We start from the raw sequence: 19,416 nt of genomic DNA on the forward strand, positions 1-19,416 counted from the left end.
TTGTTTACCATAACAAATATGCTGTCACCCTTAATTTTGTTCCTCTGAATATATTTAATCTTTTATTTCTCTGGCTACTTCTAAGATTTCCTCTTCATCCAAGATTTTCAGCAATGTTATTATGATCTTTGTTATTATGATGTTTTGGTGTTATCTTCGTGTTTCTGTGTGTTTCTTATCTTTGTGCCACCCAGGCACCCCTTCTTAAGCACTTTGAAGATGTTGCTCTACTATCATCTCAGTTGTTTACCATAACAAATATGCTGTCACCCTTAATTTTGTTCCTCTGAATATATTTAATCTTTTATTTCTCTGGCTACTTCTAAGATTTCCTCTTCATCCAAGATTTTCAGCAATGTTATTATGATCAATGTTATTATGATGTTTTGGTGTTATCTTCGTGTTTCTTGAACTGGAGATTCATTGAGCTTCTTGGATCTATCTACAGAGTTTATCATTTGGGTCAGAAGCAGAAATGATCTTTTCTTAGGACTCTTCATAAACATAGAATTGTGGCTCAACAGATTTGAAAATTTAAATTTTGGTGGATCTTGCCAATTTATTGTTCATAAAATGTCAACCAGCTTACATTTCCACCAGTAGACAGTTTGATATTCTTTTTCATTATTGTCAATCTAAATGGTTTTTAAAAGTGCTGATTTTTTAATTTGCATTTCTTTGGTTACCTATGGAATCAAACCTTTGTTCATGTTAGTTGATCATGTGTTCTTATTTTTCTTCATCAATTTGTTTCGTCATTTTAGCTCCTGCTGTGAACCAGGAAACATTCTATATGCTAGGAATACTGCAATTATCAAGAGCCAGGGGGCTCTCGTCGCAGGGAGCTGGCCTTCAAATGGGAGTGGGAGAAGGAAAACACACACACACACACACACACACACACACAATTTCAGATGGTGATACAATCTATAAAAGACTAAGATGAGGGACACCTGGGTGTCTCAGTCGGTTAAGCGTCTGCCTTCTGCTCAGGTCATGATCCCAGGGTCCCATCTGGTTCCTTGCTAAGCAGGGAGTCTGCTTTCCCTCTGCCTGACATGCCCCCTGCTTGTGCTCTCTCTCTCTCTCTCTTATAAATAAATAAATAAAATCTTTAAAAAAAAAAAAGGACTAAGATGATATGAGGAAGTGTATATTGGGTAATTGCAGAAGGCTTCTCCGAAGATATGATATTTGAACTAATACCCAATTTTGAGAAAGGTCTAGGTATTCAAAGGTATGGGGCAAAAACATCAGAGGAATAGGAAACAGCAAGTGCAATTTTTCTGAGGCAGGAAAGAGTTTAGTCTATTTGAAGACCCAAAGGAAACCCATGCAACTAGAGAACAAGCAGTAAGCAGGAGAGAAAGTCTTAGGAGTTGAGGTCAGAGAAGCAGGCAGTGGGAGATCCATGGGACCTGTAAGGTCAAAGTAAGGAATTTAGATTTTATCCTAAATGAATTACTTATACAAATCATTTGCACATATTTCATATTTTATATGGATTTTTAAAAAATATTTATTTACTTGAGATAGAGTGCATGAGTGGGGGAGGGGCAGAGGGAGAGGATTTCAAGCAGACTCTGTGATGAGTGTGGGGCTCAATCTCATGACCCTGACATCACAACCTGAGCTGAAATCAAGAGTCAGTGGCTTAACCAGCTCAGCCACCCAGGCATCCCATATTGATTCTTAAAAACTCTTATATTAAAAATATTAACATCTATGTATATGTGTGTGGGTTGTAGATATTTCCCTCTTTTTTCATTTGTCTTTTACCTTTGTTTATGATGTTTTTAAAAGTACCTTTCCCAGGAATCCATCAAAATCCTTGAGGAGAACACAGGCAGCAACCTCTTCGACCTCAGCCGCAGTAACATCTTCCTAGGAACATCGCCAAAGGCAAGGGAAGCAAGGGCAAAAATGAACTATTGGGATTTCATCAAGATCAAAAGCTTTTGCACAGCAAAGGAAACAGTTAACAAAACCAAAAGGCAACTGACAAAATGGGAGAAGATATTTGCAAACGACATATCAGATAAAGGGCTAGTGTCCAAAATCTATAAAGAACTTAGCAAACTCAACACCCAAAGGACAAATAATCCAATCAAGAAATGGGCAGAGGACATGAACAGACATTTCTGCAAAGAAGACATCCAGATGGCCAACAGACACATGAAAAAGTGCTCCACATCACTCGGCATCAGGGAAATACAAATCAAAACCACAATGAGATACCACCTCACACCAGTCAGAATGGCTAAAATGAACAAGTCAGGAAATGACAGATGCTGGTGAGGATGCGGAGAAAGGGGAACCCTCCTACACTGTTGGTGGGAATGCAAGCTGATGCAACCACTCTGGAAAACAGCATGGAGGTTCCTCAAAATGTTGAAAATAGAACTACCCTATGACCCAGCAATTGTACTACTGGGTATTTACCCTAAAGATACAAACGTAGTGATCCGAAGGGGCACGTGCACCCGAATGTTTATAGCAGCAATGTCCATAGTAGCCAAACTATGGAAAGAACCTAGATGTCCATCAACGGATGAATGGATAAAGAAGATGTGGTATATATACACAATGGAATACTATGCAGCCATCAAAAGAAATGAAATCTTGCCATTTGCGACGACGTGGATGGAGCTAGAGGGTATCATGCTTAGCGAAATAAGTCAATCGGAGAAAGACAACTATCATATGATCTCCCTGATATGAGGAAGTGGAGATGCAACATGGGTGTTTAAGGGGGTAGGAGAAGAATAAATGAAACAAGATGGGATTGGGAGGGAGACAAACCGTAAGTGACTTGTAGTCTCACAAAACAAACTGAGGGTTGCTGGGGGGGAGGGGGTTTGGGAGAGGGGGGTGGGGTTATGGACATTGGGGAGGGTATGTGCTGGGGTGAGTGCTGTGAAGTGTGCAAACCTGGCGATTCACAGACCTGTACCCCTGGGGATAAAAATATATGTTTATAAAAAATAAAAATAAAAAATAAATTAAAAAAAATACCTTTCCCTTTCCTTTCTATTGTGCCCTTTAAAAATAATAGTAACGATTAATCCTTTACTTTGTAGCTCTTGGCTTGAGAAATTCTTCTCACCAAAATTATGAAAATATTCACCCCAATTTCCATCTCACTCATTACTTTTACACACCATCAATTTGTCAGTTACTTTTAAAAATTAAGTCACGTGCAAGACAAATATTTCCACCCCCACCTCTGAATCTCCCTGGAGGGACCAAGGCTAGGAAATGGGTCAAGAACTGGGTGATGTTCTACCTCTTACTTAATAATGAAAACATAGAAATTTATATTATTAATGTCTTGGTATGGCTATTTTGATGCTCTTGGAGGGCAAGAAAACCCCTATGTTTGGCTTATGTCCATGAAGGATAAACTCTAAACCTAGCCATTGATGAGAAATGGGTTCTTCCTCATTGTTCCCATCTATAAGCTGGTTTTTTGGAGCTCTCTGCTAAGATGCCAGGATCTGCTCCAGGGGAAAACGACTCCTTCCTTCTAAAGCTCACTTTTGATTAGAAGTAATGAGAGCCTGTTAAATTCCAGATTTTTCCTCTGTAAAGCAGGAATCAACGGACCTGAGACCAGCAGCTTCACAGTCAAAGGCTGTTCTGGGATCAGGACTATAACCCCTGTCTCTGCAGATACATGCAGAGCTTGGAAAAGGCCAGGATGAATTTAAATTTTTTGATTTTTCATTGCTGGCACTAACTCTTAGCCACTCTATTCATAAAATGTCCTGACCCTGAAAATAATCCTGTTTCAGTTTTTTTGAATCTCACCCTTGGGTAGATATTAATCCTCTGGAAAATTTACACTAACCATATGGCTAAGACAGACAAACTACCTGGGCTGTGAATTTCAAAAACTGGTTACGAGGAGCAGCTGCCCAGGCTTAATGCTTTGGCCAGAACGCTCCCTCTAGGCCCATAGTCTGGACATCTAAACTCCTAGCAGACAGTAAAATCTTAACGTAATTAGTCAGGGGTTTATATTTGAAGTATTTTAATTTGAAATCACCTTTTCATATTTTTTTCTCTTCTCCTTGTCCCACCTCCTCGCCAAGGTCAATCTTTGTGTTTACGCCATGGATGGCCCACACTTCCTTAAACTCATTCTCTCAACTCTTCAGCTCTCTTTTAACTTTACCTCCAATAACCCTTTTATCCGACAAACCTCATTTATCCTACAAACATGCCCCTCAGTCCTCAAAATGTTTCCTAAGCTTCCTCCTCCTTTAAAATATCTCTCTCATCCAGATTAGCCACCTTCCCCAATCCTCTCGTGTCCCCTATATCGTTCCTTCCAAACAATTGTCTCATTTGTATTTATTTACTTCTTATTGTTTACTCATATTTTTAAAAGATTTTATTTATTTATTTGACAGACAGAGATCACAAGTAGGCAGAGAAGCAGGCAGAGAGAAAGAGAGGGGGAAACAGGCTCCCCGCCGAGCAGAGAGCCCAATGCGGGGCTCGATCCCAGGACCATGGGATGATGACCCAAGCTGAAGGCAGAGGCTTTAACCCACTGAACCACCCAGGTGCCCCTACTCATATTTTTAATGTATTCCTCATTACTATCTAAGTTCCCTGAGGGTGGGAATCAGGTTTGCCTCACTCATTATTTTATCTGTGAAAATAATGAAGACCAACCAGATGAGAACAAGCAAAGACTAATTTGCAAGGGTGTTAGTCACCATCACTTGAATTTTGGCAGAGATTCAAAGGCAGGCAAATGAGTGGAAAAAAGAGAAGGATTTGGGTATGCCCTGATTTGATGCTGTTAGCAGGGGAAGCTTAGGTGACTAAGCAGAAATGAGCCCTTGCATGAGATTGGTTATGGACGCATATTTGGCTTTCTCCAATTGGTCCTAAGTTGGAAATAGGGGCCAAAAATAGAGAAGTTGTCAGTAATTAATCAAGTCCTGGCCATTGGGGGCTAATGGTTAGAGAGTTTGTTGTTGTTGTTGTTGTTGTTTTGGCTTCCTGAACTGGGTATTATGGATTGTAGTTTGACTTCTTAGACTGGTTCCCACAGGCAGTAGCTGAATTCTGGGGCTGATTTTTACAGGTTATGGGGAAAAATCCTATTTTTTAGATATAGTGTAATCATTGTTTATTGTATACTCTGTCCCTCAAGCCCCAGGACCAGCACAGTGTCTAGCATAGAGTAATAACTCAATAGTTTTTGTAAATTAATATATGGATGGCAACTCAGGATTTTGATGTTATCCCTCTGCGATACAGTTCTTTTCATTTCTCTTCTACCCTTAGCTTCTGCTTTCCTGCATCTTGACTTGCTTCATTTTCCCTGTCCTCCCCAAACTGTAAGTTAGGGATTTTCCATAAGCATTTTGTTTTTCTCTCTACATTTGTCTTAGAAAACATGTCTACTTCCACAGCTTCAAATAACACTTCCAGAGAAGTGATTCCAAAATTCTTATCCCTAGCTCTGACCTCTCTTAATGTATCCCAAGCCAGTTGTTTGATAAACAGCTCTCTGCTGACATCTGACCAGCATCTCTAAGCCTATGGTCAGCCTCTCCTTTCTGGGAAATTCTCTGTCTTCCTTCAGGTTTTTCTTTTTGGTTCATTTGGTTCATACTAAAAGTGGTTTCTGGTTCTGTGGGAGGGTAAATCTGAGGATGGAGATGAGCAGAACAGAAGGAAAGATGGACAATGAAATCAAGTGATTGGTTTTGTTGGCAGGAATATTGCCCCTTTGGGATATAAGAAGACACTGGACACTCAACTGTCTCAAGGCTTAGAGCTGGGGAATGTGATCTGGGTGAAAGACATCTGCCTTGTACACCAGAATAATCTCCAAATCTGTGTGTTCCATCCCCCTCCCCATACAAAACCAATGGGACAACAGGAAATATCTAAGGAAGTAGTCATTATTTTGGAGGGGGTCAGTGGGGATGGGGTGGGAAAATGAGTGGGCAGGGACATGGTGGAGGAGGAATGGAAGGGGTGGCCTCTCAGCATTCCTTTTTCTGGTAGCAGACGTTGGTCTGGGAACAAGATCCCACTGCATGCATGTCAGGCCACCATGACTTTCCCACTTTGATATGAAGACTTACTGAGGAAACTTACTCAAAAATGAATCTTAAAACAAGGGAAGCATACATGTTTTCATTTTTCACCTGCTACCCAGAGCTTCCCAGCATTCTCTGAGAAAGGACTTGAACAGGGTTTGATGGTCCCATAGTGGATAAGTCAAGGGGTTGCATCCAGTGGAAGGAATGTCCTCTACCCAAGACCTGCCTGGTACAATCTAGGCTAGGGAAAACACCTCATACTAATGGGAACATCAGAATTGAGTTATCCAAGCTGTTGCTTCCTTTGTGATCATTCTCTCTCCCCCACATTTCATCTTCTATGTATTTAATGGTACTGTGTACACAAGGATGTCCAAATTTCCTAAAATCTTCCTAATAGTTTCCGAGTCTGCTGCATTCTGGCTCAGTCTCTCCTGTAGTCTAACTTAATGCCTCCTAGAGCTTTACTCACAATGAAGTTCTTACCACCTGCATTTCTTATGTCGTTCCCCTCCTGCACATTTCATCCTATACATTGACCTCAGCCTCTTTGTCTCCAGTTTGGCCCCCTTGTAATCTTTTCTTTATACAATTAGATCTTTTTTTAAACCTGCAATTTCTGGTTACAGAAGGTAGAGTGAATTACTGGGATCTCACCAAAATATTTATTTCTCAATGTTCCTTTATGAAAGAGTATGAAGGAAATCACCAGTGAATAAGAGATTTCAATAAATATTTAGAAGATGGTATATGGAAGCCCACCAAAGGGAACAGGGTGTCCACAAGAAGTGGAAGAGGCAGCTTCAGTGAAGGAGGAGCTCATCTTCCAGGCAGAACCTCTGAGAGGCTCTGGGTTCAGCATTGGCAGGCATGAGGGGCAGAGAGAGGAAGTCTATACATGATCACCCCCATGTCTTCTACCCAAATCTGGAGCTCAGGTAACCCAACTTTAACCCCCAGATGGGGTATTTTCCAAAAAGTCAAATCCTAGATAGTGCTGAAGCTTCATGTATGGTGAAATTTATGGTGTGGCATCCCAAAGAGAGCCATTTTTATTCCAGTATTTGAGGGGTCCGCTGTCCACATAGCTCCCGCCAACTCTGTCTCGCAAGACTGCACATACAGGTGGAAGATGGCTGGGTGGATAGAAAAGTAGTTTTAATCCATTTTCTGCAGTAATCAGCCCAGAAAGCCAGCTGCTATCTAAATCAGATTTACAGGAGGCTGGAGCACTATTTTAACCACTGAGTCCAGGAAGCCAAGCAATCACCACTTTAGCAATTGGTCCCAAACAGCCAGGACTTGATTGAGTGACAGCTTCCCTAACTTTTATCCTTGCTTCCAACTGAGGATCAATCAGAGAAAGCCAAATACACATTTCTAACCAATCACATAGGATGCCCCTCTTCTAGTAAGCCTGCCTACGGCTTCCCCATGACAACAGCCTCAGATAGGGCATATCTGAAGCTTTAAAACCTTCTCTATCTGCTTTTGAGTCTCTGTCAAAACCCAAGTGATGGTGGCTGACTTCCATGTTACAGTAAGCTCTGACCGAATAGCCTTTGCTTGTTCTCATTTACTTCCACACTCAGGAGCTGTCCTCTAGCCAACAAGCCTTCCCCCCTACACCCAGAACTCCCCATCAGCTTTGCTAGTAGGAGAAAGAGCCTCAGACACTACCCCAGGAAGCCTATACCAGCTAGAAAAAAATCAAACCAGCTCATCATTCTTGGATGTGGATACGCAACCAAGGTCACCAGACGCAGAGAAAACTAGTGGCACACGGGGGAAGATGAAGATAAAGAGAACAGATTGCCCTTGGAGGAAATAGGTCATTCAGACACTAGAAAAAAAGACTTTAAAAAATTCTAATTAGATCCTCAGTGAGATTTGAGAAGAAATAACAGCCATAAAACCAAAACAGCAGGTTGTGAAGACCGAGGGAATTAAAAAAAAAATCTCCTGGGAATTAAAAATGGATTGCCAAAATTAGAAAGATCGGAAGATTAAGAAAGTAACAGAATAGAGAGCAAAAAGGTAATCTGTGTGGCAGAAAAGATAAGCCACTTTCTGTAACTTTTTCATAGCTAAATCCAGAAGTGGTTCGAAGCGGGTATCCCTGGAGCTAAGGGGCTGACTGGCTGGGGCTCTGTTGTTCCGTGTTAGGGGGGTTTTGACTACATGTTATAGCCACATGTATGGATCTCTCTGCTCGAAACAAATCACTCAGCTGCAAATCTAACAAATCTAACAATTCTATTCCACTACTGAAAACCATCACTCCTCTAAACACAGACAGGGAGAAAGCTTAGTCTCTCTTTCCTGACCATGACCTGCCATAAGCCTGCCCCCTCTCCCTACATTTGCCCCAGTCCCACTTGCCAGGGTGTTCTGTATAAGCCTCATGAGCTGGGATTGTGGAGTCAGATCCAACTTGGTTCCAAACCCACATATCTGACTTAACTTGAAAGGTGGGTGTGAGGGTGACACTCAAAGCTTTTGGAAGGATCAGATCAGCTAATGCATGTTAGGAGCTTAGCAGAGTCGCAGGCAGAGTAAATGATCAATAAACAGTAGCAGTCATTAGGGCTCCCAGAACTGGTCTTGTTTGGGCTATCTCAATGTTAACCTTACTTTGATTAATTTTATATTTTTACCTAAAAATACTTTTAAAAAAGTCATTTAACTCTCAGCTTTAGAACCACACACATATACTCAAACACTTCACTCAAGTCCTTCTTTTTTTTTTTTTAGTAAAGTGATAGTTTATTAAGTGAAGATAGAGAAAAATCAAGTCCTTAATTCTTAAGAAATTTTACCTATATGTATTTTTAAAGCCACAATTTCTTGATTCACTTAAGAGTAGGTAAAGTTCCTGTTTCAGATAGATCACTGGGGCATTAGGGACTGGCTGGTTTTTGTTTAGCCTTTTTTTGTTGTTGTTCCTGTGCTTAATGAAAAGATCTCTCTTCAGTGGGCTCAGGCATCACCCCCTTTGTGAGGATCCCCAGCCCAGTCCCTGTTCTCTCAGGCTTCCAGCCAAGTGCTTTGTGTCCACTGCTAGTGTTGGTCTCCTACTCCAGACTCTGAGCACCTCACTCAGGAGGACCATCCTCACTGGTTTGAGAACCCGAGTGCCCAAGCTGTGACAGGGTCTGTTCAGTGAAGGAGCACATTCAGGGTAAGGGTGGAGGGATGGAGATAAACTTTAACTATGAGCAAGTCTTACTGGTGTCTGGTGAGAATGAGTGTCAGAAAAGCCAACTACCTCAGGGGCTGACATATTAGAAACCCTCTTTGTCAATGGAAAGGTTGTAGGGAAGGTGCCATCTATGCTGAGAAGCTGCTGGGCTTCTGGTTCTGGAATGTTCTGGGAGGGTGGATTGGCTCCCACGCCACTTACAGAAGGGATGTGAAGGCTGCCCCAGCGTCCCTTCTCTGGTTCAGTTCTGACTTCTGTCTTGTTCTTTATGGTGTGGCACTGCCTGAGAAGCACAGACCGTAGCCCAACAAACTGTGGCATTGGCTTTTCCCTTTTTCTTTTTGTAAGTTAAGAAATCATGGAGTCCAACTCCATCATGCCTCTCAGGGGAGGAGGAGGCACAGTCTTAACTGAAGTCCAGTGGACTTGCCAAAAGTCCTATAGAAAGCATAAAACTGGAATAGAGCCCTGGCTTCCAGAATTCCTGAGCTGTGTGTTGTGAATCTGGGGTTAAAAGAATAGGAAATGGGCAGCTGGGAGGCTCCCTCAGTTAAGCGTCCACATTCGGCTTTGGTCAGGATCCCAGAGTCCTAGGATCCAGCCCCGTGTCAGGCTCCTTGCTCAGCCGCCAGAAGTTTGCTTCTCCTCCCCCCAACCCGCTCCACTCATGTGCTCTCTCACCGCTTGACCTCTCAAAAAAATAAAAACATAAAAAAAAAAAAAAAAAAAAAAAAAAAGGGGCACCTGGGTGGCTCAGTGGGTTAAGCCTCTGCCTTCGGCTCAGGTCGTGGTCTCAGGGTCCTGGGATCAAGCCCTGCATCGGGCTCCCTGCTCAGCAGGGAGCCTGCTTCCCTTCCTCTCTCTCTCTGCCTGCCTCTCTCTCTCTGCCTGCCTCTCTTCCTACTTGTGATCTCTGTCAAATAAATAAATAAAAATCTTTAAAAAAAAAAAAAAAAAGAGGAAATGCCTCAAGCATTGGAGGGGCTTTAATCCTGTATCCAAGATAAAACCAGTGGTCTGGGTGGTCCTTACCCTGGCTTTGGGTCTTCTGTATGGCACAGGGCTTATGGGGGCTGGGGAGAGGGGGTGTGGAAAGTCTTCCCACCAGGAGGTGTTCTGAGGAGGAAAGGAGAGGACCTGGCACACATGAAGAAGCTAATTGTTAGGAGTTAGGTCGCAGCCAACTCTGAGATGTCAGTGCAGCACACGGACTGGCTCTCCCACCGTAGGGCTAGGACAGAGTGGGTCACACGGAGGGCGAAGGTCAAGTGCAGTTTTATTGGAGGCCCCATTGTGGGACAGGAGGCCAGGGTGGTGACAAGCAGCTCTGCCCTGGAAGGAGGTGGGCACACCCTGGATGAGAAGGGCCTGGAGCCCCACATCGGAGTCGCAGAAGCCCCATAAAGGCGAAGGGAGAAGGTCACGTGGGCGCTCCCGGCCTCTGCTGCTTTCCAGGCAGAGGAAGACAGAACAGAGCAGAGTGGGATGGTGGGGGGTGGGGGCGGCTAGAACTGAATGTTCAGTGCTTGGGCACCCGCTTCTGAAGCCTCAGTGTCTCCGGCCCCCAGCCTATGCTGCTCTATTTAAGGGAAGGACCCAAGAAAGGAGGAATGTGGGTGGGAGAAGAAGGGGCTCTGAGGACAGGAACGCCAGGAGCAGAGAGAAGGCCAGGAGCATGCAGGGGCGGTCCCGGGACAGGGCCGTGCTGGCGAAGAGGCGGGCCACGGCCACATTGGGGTTGCCCTGAGCAGGCTCAAACCACTTCTGTAGGCACAGCCCGCTGTTCCGGTGCTCAGGGCTCGCCTTGAAGGAGTGACTCCAAATCTTCTCACACAGGTCAACCGGGGTGGGGAAGTAATGGGGGAAAGGGTGGCAGAAGGCTTGTGCCGGGCACAGGTTCTTGCCTGTGGAGGGATGGAGGCACATCCTTAGCTCCCCCTCCCCTACCCATCCCTCCCCATCCTTCACCCTTGGGGAGCAGAGAGGGCTTGCGCTTGCCCCCAGGCGGGGGCCCTGCTGAGCCAGCGACACTTACCCCCACTCCAGTCCCAGCTGCGCCAGTCAGCTTTGCAAGTGTAAGACGTGCGGCAGTCTTCCCACCACTGCTCACAGTCCTCCCAGCACAGGGGCACCTCCAGAATTCGCTCGCCTGGCCCGCCCGAGTCCAGCTGGATACAGGCATGGCAGATGACAAGAATGCTAGTAGCAATCGCTTGGAGATGATCGGTAGCCTCGAGGGTACTTGTGTCGGGTACCCTCGGAACAGATTTTCCTATGGAGTCTATAAGCAGGGCTTTACCCAGAACAAGGAGTCTTGGAGGCTCCATTGTTCCGCCCTGGCTACAGAGTTTCATCCATCTGGCAGAATGGGACTCAGAGGGGCCCTCCTCCTACAGCTCTCATCTCTTCCCCAATACGCTGCTCTCCAGGGCCTGAGGAAGCTGCCTCTCCAGCTTTTGTCCCAACCCGGCCTCTGACTGTGCTGTCTGTAGGGGGACAGCACGGCCCGCTCCGCTAGCGGTGCGGGGCTCAGGTCCTCAGTAAGAGCACACTGCGTGGACCTGCCTCCCGCCTGCCCCCTGCCCAGCCTCCTGACCTTCTGGATCCAAGGCCCCAGGTTTGGGGAGCACTGGTAGAAGCAGACGGCCTGGAGGAAGTGCTTCTCGCAGCCTGGCAGCATCACCCCACAGTGGTGCAAGCTGAAGTTGGAGAGCAAGGGCAGGTCCAGGTGGGCGTCCAGGCTGGTGCCTGCCCTGCAGCACGCATTGCCTCGCCAGGGGCTGCACTGAAGGCCGAGGAAGAAGGAAAAGGCATGGGGCTTGGTAAGACATGGGAGGAGGAGGAGGACCTGGGCAAAGGGGATGGCTTCAAGTCGGCAGCACCCATACCGAAGAAAAGCGGAAATCCCCAGCCAAAGGGTGCCCCTGCACGCTGATCTCCGTGCTGCAGGCTGCTGCAGTCCTCTAGAGACTGGACTTGCAGGGTGTCACCTCCTGAGGGGCCGCTGAGGAGCCCCACGAACCCCAGGGGGATGTGGAGCCCTGAGAAGAGCTCCCAGGGAAAGGCCCGTTGCACAACTCCGCCCTTCCCCTATCAATTGCCTTTGGGCTTGGGGAGGGGTCTCCAGAGTCCTATTGGTAGGAAGGCTAGAGGAGGAGGACCTGGTTTGCATTTATGCCGAACCAGTGCTGAGCCTCCTGGATCACCACCTGCCCCTGTTCCCCAAGTGGCCCAGAAGCTCAGAGACGGGAACTTTGAAGCACTCAACAGTTACTATCTCAAAAGGCCATAGTGTCCCTCCAGTGGCTCGGGCCCCAATACCAGCATAAGGAACCACATGAGTTAGGGTTGGTGGTGGTTCAGAAACCATCGTGGCATTTATGTCCCTTCCCTGAGCTGCCAAAGCAGCCCCCCTCCCACCCCCAGGCAACATCTGGCCTCTGTACCTCTTCGTAGAGCTGGTCTTCTGGGCCAGGCTCTTGCTTGTGGTATTTGGTGTTCATGCAGACATTGAGCAGCCCGTCCCCAGCCCAGGTGGGTGGCGCGGCTGTCCACAGCCCTAACAGGAGCAGCCACCACAGATCCATGGCCGACGGCAGACAGGAGCCACACCTGCTTGGGTGAGAGACCGGACAGGCACTCCATGCCCTCCACTAGCCCAGGGAGTGAGGTTGGGTGTCAGGGCTCTCTCAAGTGACCATGGCCCTCTGGCTGCTCTGAGGACCTCTATCAGAAGTGGCATCAAGAAAATGTCAGGGCGGGGGCGCCTGGGTGGCTCAGTGGGTTAAGACCTCTGCCTTCGGCTCAGGTCATGATCCCGGGGTTCTGGGATCGAGCCCTGCATCGGGCTCTCTGCTCAGCAGGGAGCCTGCTTCCCTTCCTCTCTCTCTCTGCCTGCCTCTCTGCCTACTTGTGATCTCTGTCTGTCAAGTAAATGAAGAGTCTTAAAAAAAAAATTTTTTTAAGTTAAAAAAAAAATTTTTTTAAGTTAAAAAAAAACCCAAAAACGTCAGGGGTGGGGTAGGACATGCTTTAGCGTTCTGACACCCACTCCCAGCGATGTACGGACACCTAAAGGGACTCCCAGGAAGAGCCCAGCCCTAAGGTGAGGGAGGGTCAGTGTGGAATGGCTCCAGCCTGGGAAGTTTTCCTGGCCCCTCCCCATTGGAGGCAGACCTCTCCCCCCCCACCCCCCAGCCCCCTGCCAAGACATAGGGGCTGGGAATTCAGAGCTTTGTTCCCGGATGAGCAAATGCTCAGTAACCAGATTCTGCAGGATGCAGAGGGCGTAGTGGAACCAGGTGGTGGGCCAGGTGCAGGGCCAGGTGCAGTGCTTACGCCATCGATGGCCAGCCCTGCCTGCAGCCTCCCTGAGGCATCCCTGCTGGGCCCCCCTCCCCAAGCGGCTGGTCCCCACCCATTCCCTCCAATGGAGTCCTCCCTTTCACCCCCCTACCCCACCCACCCCTCTCCCCCGGGAGTGGTGGTTCTGCTTCCACTGGCCCCAACCCAACTCCCATCCTCCTGAGCAGGAACTTTGGAGGTGGGAGGGGGGTGGGGTGGGGAGAAAAGCCCAGCAGGAGCGTGCCCACTCAGCTGTGCTTGTCTTGCACATCCAAAGCCCGCTCCTCAGCACAGGAGCAAGGAGGCTGGCTTTCCCCTTGGGGTTTGCTGAGCACTGTGTTTCCAGCTCTGATCTGGGTAGTAAGGCGAGGGAGGAGAACAGGAGACTGAAAAAAGAAAGGCAGAAGAGCACCCTGTGTCAAGCGCCCAGTGCCTTCACCCATCCAGGGATCCCTTGGCTCCCACAGTTCCCCGGCGCTTGCAGGAAGGCCCCTGTGGCCCATCACAGTGAAACTGAAAACCCCTGGCCTCACCTGAGTTTCTAGTAGCCCGGAGGCTGGGGATGGAGACCCCAGGCGCCCCATCCACGCCCGAATCTGCCACTGCCCCCACTCCAGTGTCAGGCACAGCTGTGACCATCCAGTATCTTTAAAGAAGCTGGTTTAACAGGGGAACAGAGGAAAGATGCTGCCCCTTCTAGCGCTTTCTGCATACTTACTTTCAAAGTGGGAGCCGCTTCCTCCTGCTTCCAGAGATGGGAGGCTGCCATCTTGCCCATTTATGGCCCCCTCCACACAGCCCAGGTGCGGACTCAGAGCTCCAGGTGGCGTCCCTTAAATGGCATCCATCTCACGGAGCTTGGAGCTCGAGGCTTTCACTTTCTCAGAAGAGCAGAGACCCCGTAGTAGGGAGGCTCCTGGGCTCTGGTCAGCTACTGACTTCTGCTTTTGGCTCTGCTCCTGGCCAGCCGGACGACCTGGAGAACGTGGCCAACTCTCTAAGTTTGCCTGTCTGTATAAAGAGCTGTTTCGTAACAGGGGTGGCTGGGGGAAAGAAATGAAGGAGAAAATTCACAGAAAGGACTTGGCGTTGTGCCTGGCACAGAGTAAGTCTTTTGGCTTTAATTCTTTTCCTTTATCCTGGGAAGCCTTTGTCTCTGGGTCCCTGCCTTCTGCCCCCCATCTTCCTGCAGCTCCCACCTGGCCCTTTGTGGGCTCAGACACCTGGGATGCACCACCCGGTGGCTTGAGTGACAGTGAGCGACCTCCGTCAGCTCGCAGGCGCCAGGGTTCCTGCTGGGGAACAGACGCTGTGACCCAGAAATAAAACAGGGCCTTGGAGACCCAAGATTTTCAATGTGTGACCAAAGCCCAATCCAACAAAACCAAGAAAGCCCCCCCCCACCGCAAGCCCACTGAACAACCTCCCTGAGCATGCGGAGACCCCTGACCCGTAAAGTATTCTGCAGCGCCCTCGGCAGTGGACGTGTTCACAAGAAAGTCCTCAACCAAGAGCGGCTGGCAGACTCGAACAGGACTCTTGGGAGAGGCCCAAAGGTGATGGGAACGCTGGAAAAGGAGCCCCTCTGCTTGCCCGTTTCCTAAAACAAGTCCCCTCTCCAAGGGACAAGCAGCCCAAGTGACTGAAGTGGTATGATAGCCAGGAAACTAAAACAATAAGAGCACTTTTATACTTGAAGCACACAGAGACCACCCTGGCTTGCTCAGCTATGAGGCTGATGTGGAGACGCGAGTCGGTCATCACTGCGGAAAATGGAGTTCTCAGCCATGTGCTGAGCGCCACGAATGACTCAGACACTGGGCTGGCGCCTTCGCCACGTGGTCTGACTCACCCCTAGAAACAACCCCGAGCCTGAACGCCCTCCCCGATTTAACTGGGGGGAGCCCGAGGCTCAGGTGGGGGCAGGGGCAGAGCTTCATATCTGATGCACAAGGACCAGCTGAGTGGGTTCCCTTCAAGACTGAGGGGTAGATGCTTGTCCGGGTCTCCAGGGAGGTCTGTTGTTCGGAAGGTCAAATGCCAGAATCAGGTGGTGTTTCGGGAGGCATGTGTCTAGCTTTATTTGGGAGTGGTGATGATCACTGGCCCAGCCTCCCATGTCCTTTTTTTTTTTTTTTAAAGATTTATTTGAGAGAAAGAGAGATTGAGAGAATGAGTGGGAGGAGGGGGCAGAGAGAGAAGTAGGCTCCCCTCTGAGTTAGGAGCCCCACGCAGAACTCGATCCCAGGACTCTAAGATCCTGACCTGAGCCCAAGGCAGACGCTTTACTGACTGAGCTACCCAGGTGCCCCCAGCCTCCCATGTCCTTAAGTAAGAGTTAGAGGAGTCCCCGCTTTTAGGGTCTGATACCAAACAGTCACTGCATTTCTGTGGCATGGGTCTTTCTCCAAGGGCATCCCCAGGGGCAGGAAGAGCAGGCAGGCCTGCCCTGTTCAAGTCCTCACAAACACAAAGCTCCTAAACCTCCCAAGGCTGTGGGCACGACAGCGACAAGAATCCAGCAATGAAGCCCAGAAGTAATCATGGGAATGGAAAACAGGTCCTCTGATAACTGTCCCTCACATGGAGGGAAGAAGAGGGAGGGGCTTGCTAACAGTCTCTAGGACAAGGCTGGTAGGAAATGAGCTGAAATTACACTCCTCACAGGTGCTGGGCTTGGGGCGGTAGGGGGAGTGGGAGGGTTGGGGGGAGGTGGGAGAGATTTCCTCTCCCAGAACCATCAGGCCAACAGCTGCTCTAGCAAAGAGGCAGTTTGCAGGCCTGGAGGAAAACCCATTTTTGCTTTATTGTGATTGAGTCTTCTCAAGAAATCTGTTTTGTAACTGAAAGCTGATAAATTAAAGCTGGCTGTGGTTGAAGAAGCCATTTGAAGCTGCTGACCCCAGACACTTTCCTTCTGAGAAAACAGAACACTTGAACTACAGCGAGCAGAGCTACAGCAGCGCTGGGAGAGGGCTGAGGGGAGGGGAAGGTGGGTAGGAGCAGCCCAGCCCCAGCAGGGAAGTAGCCACTCTCAGACTCTCCCCCCTGACTCTCCCCCTTGCTCATGAGGTGCTGTGGCCCACTGAGTTCCCCCACGAGTTCCAGAGCAGACTAAGAAGGCAAAGGATTCGTGTCAGGAATATCCTGGCGGGGACCCGAGGTCAGAGGCCAGTTGAAGGGGACACTGGTGACTCAGTTCTTCATGGGTGTTAGGAGTCCTCCTTTTCACCCCAAAATCAATTGGCCATCCTTGCTCAACTCTTAACTGGTTTGTGGCCTGGTTTGTTGTTTATCCCTAACCTGCCTTCCTGCCACAGTCAGTCCATCACCAAGTCGTTGACGTAACTTCTGAAATAGCTCTTGAATTAGAATTCTTCTCTCCCTGTCTCTCCCCAGTTTCCGGGGCCATGACTACTTCTTGCTTCAGTTACTGCAACCACCTCCTCACTGGCTCCTATTCCCCTTTCTAGAATGTTCTACAATCAGCCAGAATGATCTAAATTTCCCCATATTATCAACATTTTCAAACATAAGGAAAGTTGAGAGAATTTTACAACGAACATCTGTATCCCCACCACTTTGATTTTACCATTACCATTGTATTGTATTTTCATTGTCCCACATCCAGCCAGCCTTCCAGCCTTCTAGTTACCCACCTGGCTGCTTTTCCATCATGCACTTCCAAGTAAATCACAGATCTCAGTATGCTTCCTCTTAAGTAATCTGTGTATCCTTATTAACCAAGTTCAATATTTGCCTCCAGGTGTTTTTTAATTACCCCCTTCAAATGGATCTTTTTAAAAGGTTAAAGGTGGTTAAGACACTCTCAGGTTTAAAAGCCTTCCAGATTTAACATAAGTCCCCAATTCTCAACCTGTCCCAAGGACCCTGTTTCATCAGGTCCCTGTTTACTTTCTGTGCTAATCTCTTGTGCTTTACAGCTTTCCACAGGCGCTCCTCACACTGACATCGAGACCACCCGGTGCCGTCGCCCTGCCGGGCCCTTCTCTCCAAGCTCACATTCAATGGCTGCTACGTCCTACGGATCCCTCAGCTCTGAGTTTGGATGGCTTCTCAGGGGATGTGTGTGGCCCCCACCAGGACTGGTGAGCTGTTCTCTCATGCCGGCCCCTGTTGTGGATTTTACCTCCCGTCATTGTGAATGCCTGCTTGCAGCTCTGGCCAGGCACCAAACACAGTGCCTGACCCAGAATGGCTAGTCAGTACACATTTGTTGAGTAATCAAGCAGAGAATACCTGAGTAGAATACAACTGCGTTTCTCTTTTTTCTTTTTTTCTCTAATACTTATTTGAGAGAGATTGAGCATGCGCACACTCACACCCACACGCCGGCCCATCCGTGCCCACAAGCACATGGCGGGGGAGCTGAGGGAGAGAATCTCCAGCATAGACTCCCCACTGAGTGCAGAGCCCGACCTGGGACTCAATCTCATGATCCTGAGATCACAACATGAGCTGAACCAAGAACAGGATGCTTAACTGACTGAGCTACCCAGGTGCCCCTAAAACTGTATTTCTTATACACTTTTTAATCCACCTGCTTCCTTAGTTTAACCTGACCTAGTCCCTCTCCTTACCCCTCTGCCTTCCTTCCTACCCTTTATTCCATCCCCACCTATGCTTCCTGCCTCGAGTTTAAAATTACCCCTCATTTTCTGTTCCCGTCCTCTCTCTCACCCTCCTCCTCTTTCTCCCCTCCTTTTCCACTCCGCCTTCCCTCACCCTTCGATTTTCTCTCTCACTCTCAGACTCTCACATGGGATTGTCTTCAGTTTCTGGTGATTTCTGTGAATGCTGGGGCCTTTCATCGCCTCCTTGAAGAGACCACTTTTTCGGTCTAGTCGTAACAAAGGAAAGGAGTATGAAGCCTGTCAGGTGTTGAAGAGAGTCCAAGTAGGTGGAGAGATCGAGAAAAACATCAAGGTCCTACAGGAAAGAGATGAGCCGAAAACCAGAGACGGGAGAAAGGCAGGTCACAAAGAACAAATGTCTTTAGTTTCTTCTTTTTCTTCTCAGGCTACTAGATTCTTCTCTCTTCAACACAGTTGCCCCGTTGCCAGTGTCTCATTGTGACATTCGAACCAGGCTGCTACTGGGTGTCTGGGAGACCACGTTAATAAGTAACCGAGGTTTGTGGGCCGTTTGACAATGTGCAGCTGAGATCAGTCCATTTTCTCTTTCAGTCCTCCCAACATCCCTCGCCCCAAATATCTCTTGACTCAGAGTTTTTCTCCAGCTACAAACCTGCCTCCCTCTCCTTCCCAGACTTGCTTCTTAAAAGACCTGTGTGTGTGCGTTGTGGCTTCTGTGTGTCGCCTGACATTTATTTATTGACCACTGCTATTCAGCTACTACTCACTGTCCCATAGAATCCACTCCTTGCCAAATTCATTAACAACCTCCAAATTGCTCTACGCAATGGAAAGGGTCATTCCATATTATACTTGACCTCCCGGCTGCCTTTGACCAAAGTAATCCCTCCAGCCTTCTTGAAGTTCACCTCCTCCTTGAGTCCCAGGGCTGTACTATGTTCTGGTTTCCCTCCAGTATCTCGACTTGTTCTTTCTCAGTCTCCTTGGTAGGCTCCATTTCCTCCATCTGCCATGTAAGTGGTTTTTTTGTTTGTTTGTTTTTTGTTTTGTGTGTGTGTGTGTGGGGGGGGGGGGGACTCTGTCCTTGGACCTCTTTTCTTTCTACTGTACTTACTCTCACTGTGCATGACCTCCTCTATGCAGATAACTTCTAAATCTCCCTCCAGTCCTGACCTGTAGAATG

At 47.9% G+C, this 19,416-nt stretch overlaps 1 protein-coding gene across 1 annotated transcript; it reads right to left on the reverse strand.

Moving 5' to 3' along the window:
- Positions 1 to 10,842: 10,842 nt before the first annotated feature.
- Positions 10,843 to 12,860, reverse strand: LOC111154528 (IZUMO1 receptor, JUNO). The gene is made up of 4 exons (XM_022514185.1): positions 12,720 to 12,860; positions 11,870 to 12,058; positions 11,309 to 11,441; positions 10,843 to 11,177 (listed from the first exon to the last, which is right to left on the reverse strand). Exons 1-4 carry the CDS (start codon positions 12,858 to 12,860, stop codon positions 10,843 to 10,845), a joined length of 798 nt encoding a protein of 265 aa, XP_022369893.1.
- Positions 12,861 to 19,416: the final 6,556 nt, after the last annotated feature.

The sequence above is a fragment of the Enhydra lutris genome, unplaced genomic scaffold, assembly GCF_002288905.1.
Source record: "Enhydra lutris kenyoni isolate GAN:26980312 unplaced genomic scaffold, ASM228890v2 scaffoldscaffold37, whole genome shotgun sequence".
Classification (NCBI taxonomy): domain Eukaryota; kingdom Metazoa; phylum Chordata; class Mammalia; order Carnivora; family Mustelidae; genus Enhydra; species Enhydra lutris.

Coding starts and splice junctions, on each gene's coding strand:
- LOC111154528 (XM_022514185.1), bottom strand. CDS start 12,860: ATGGATCTGTGGTGGCTGCTCCTGTTAGGGCTGTGGACAGCCGCGCCA. Junction 12,059..12,719: donor AAGACCAGCTCTACGAAGAG/GTACAGAGGCCA, acceptor CTCGGCCTTCAG/TGCAGCCCCTGGCGAGGCAA. Junction 11,442..11,869: donor TGGGGCCTTGGATCCAGAAG/GTCAGGAGGCTG, acceptor GCCTGTATCCAG/CTGGACTCGGGCGGGCCAGG.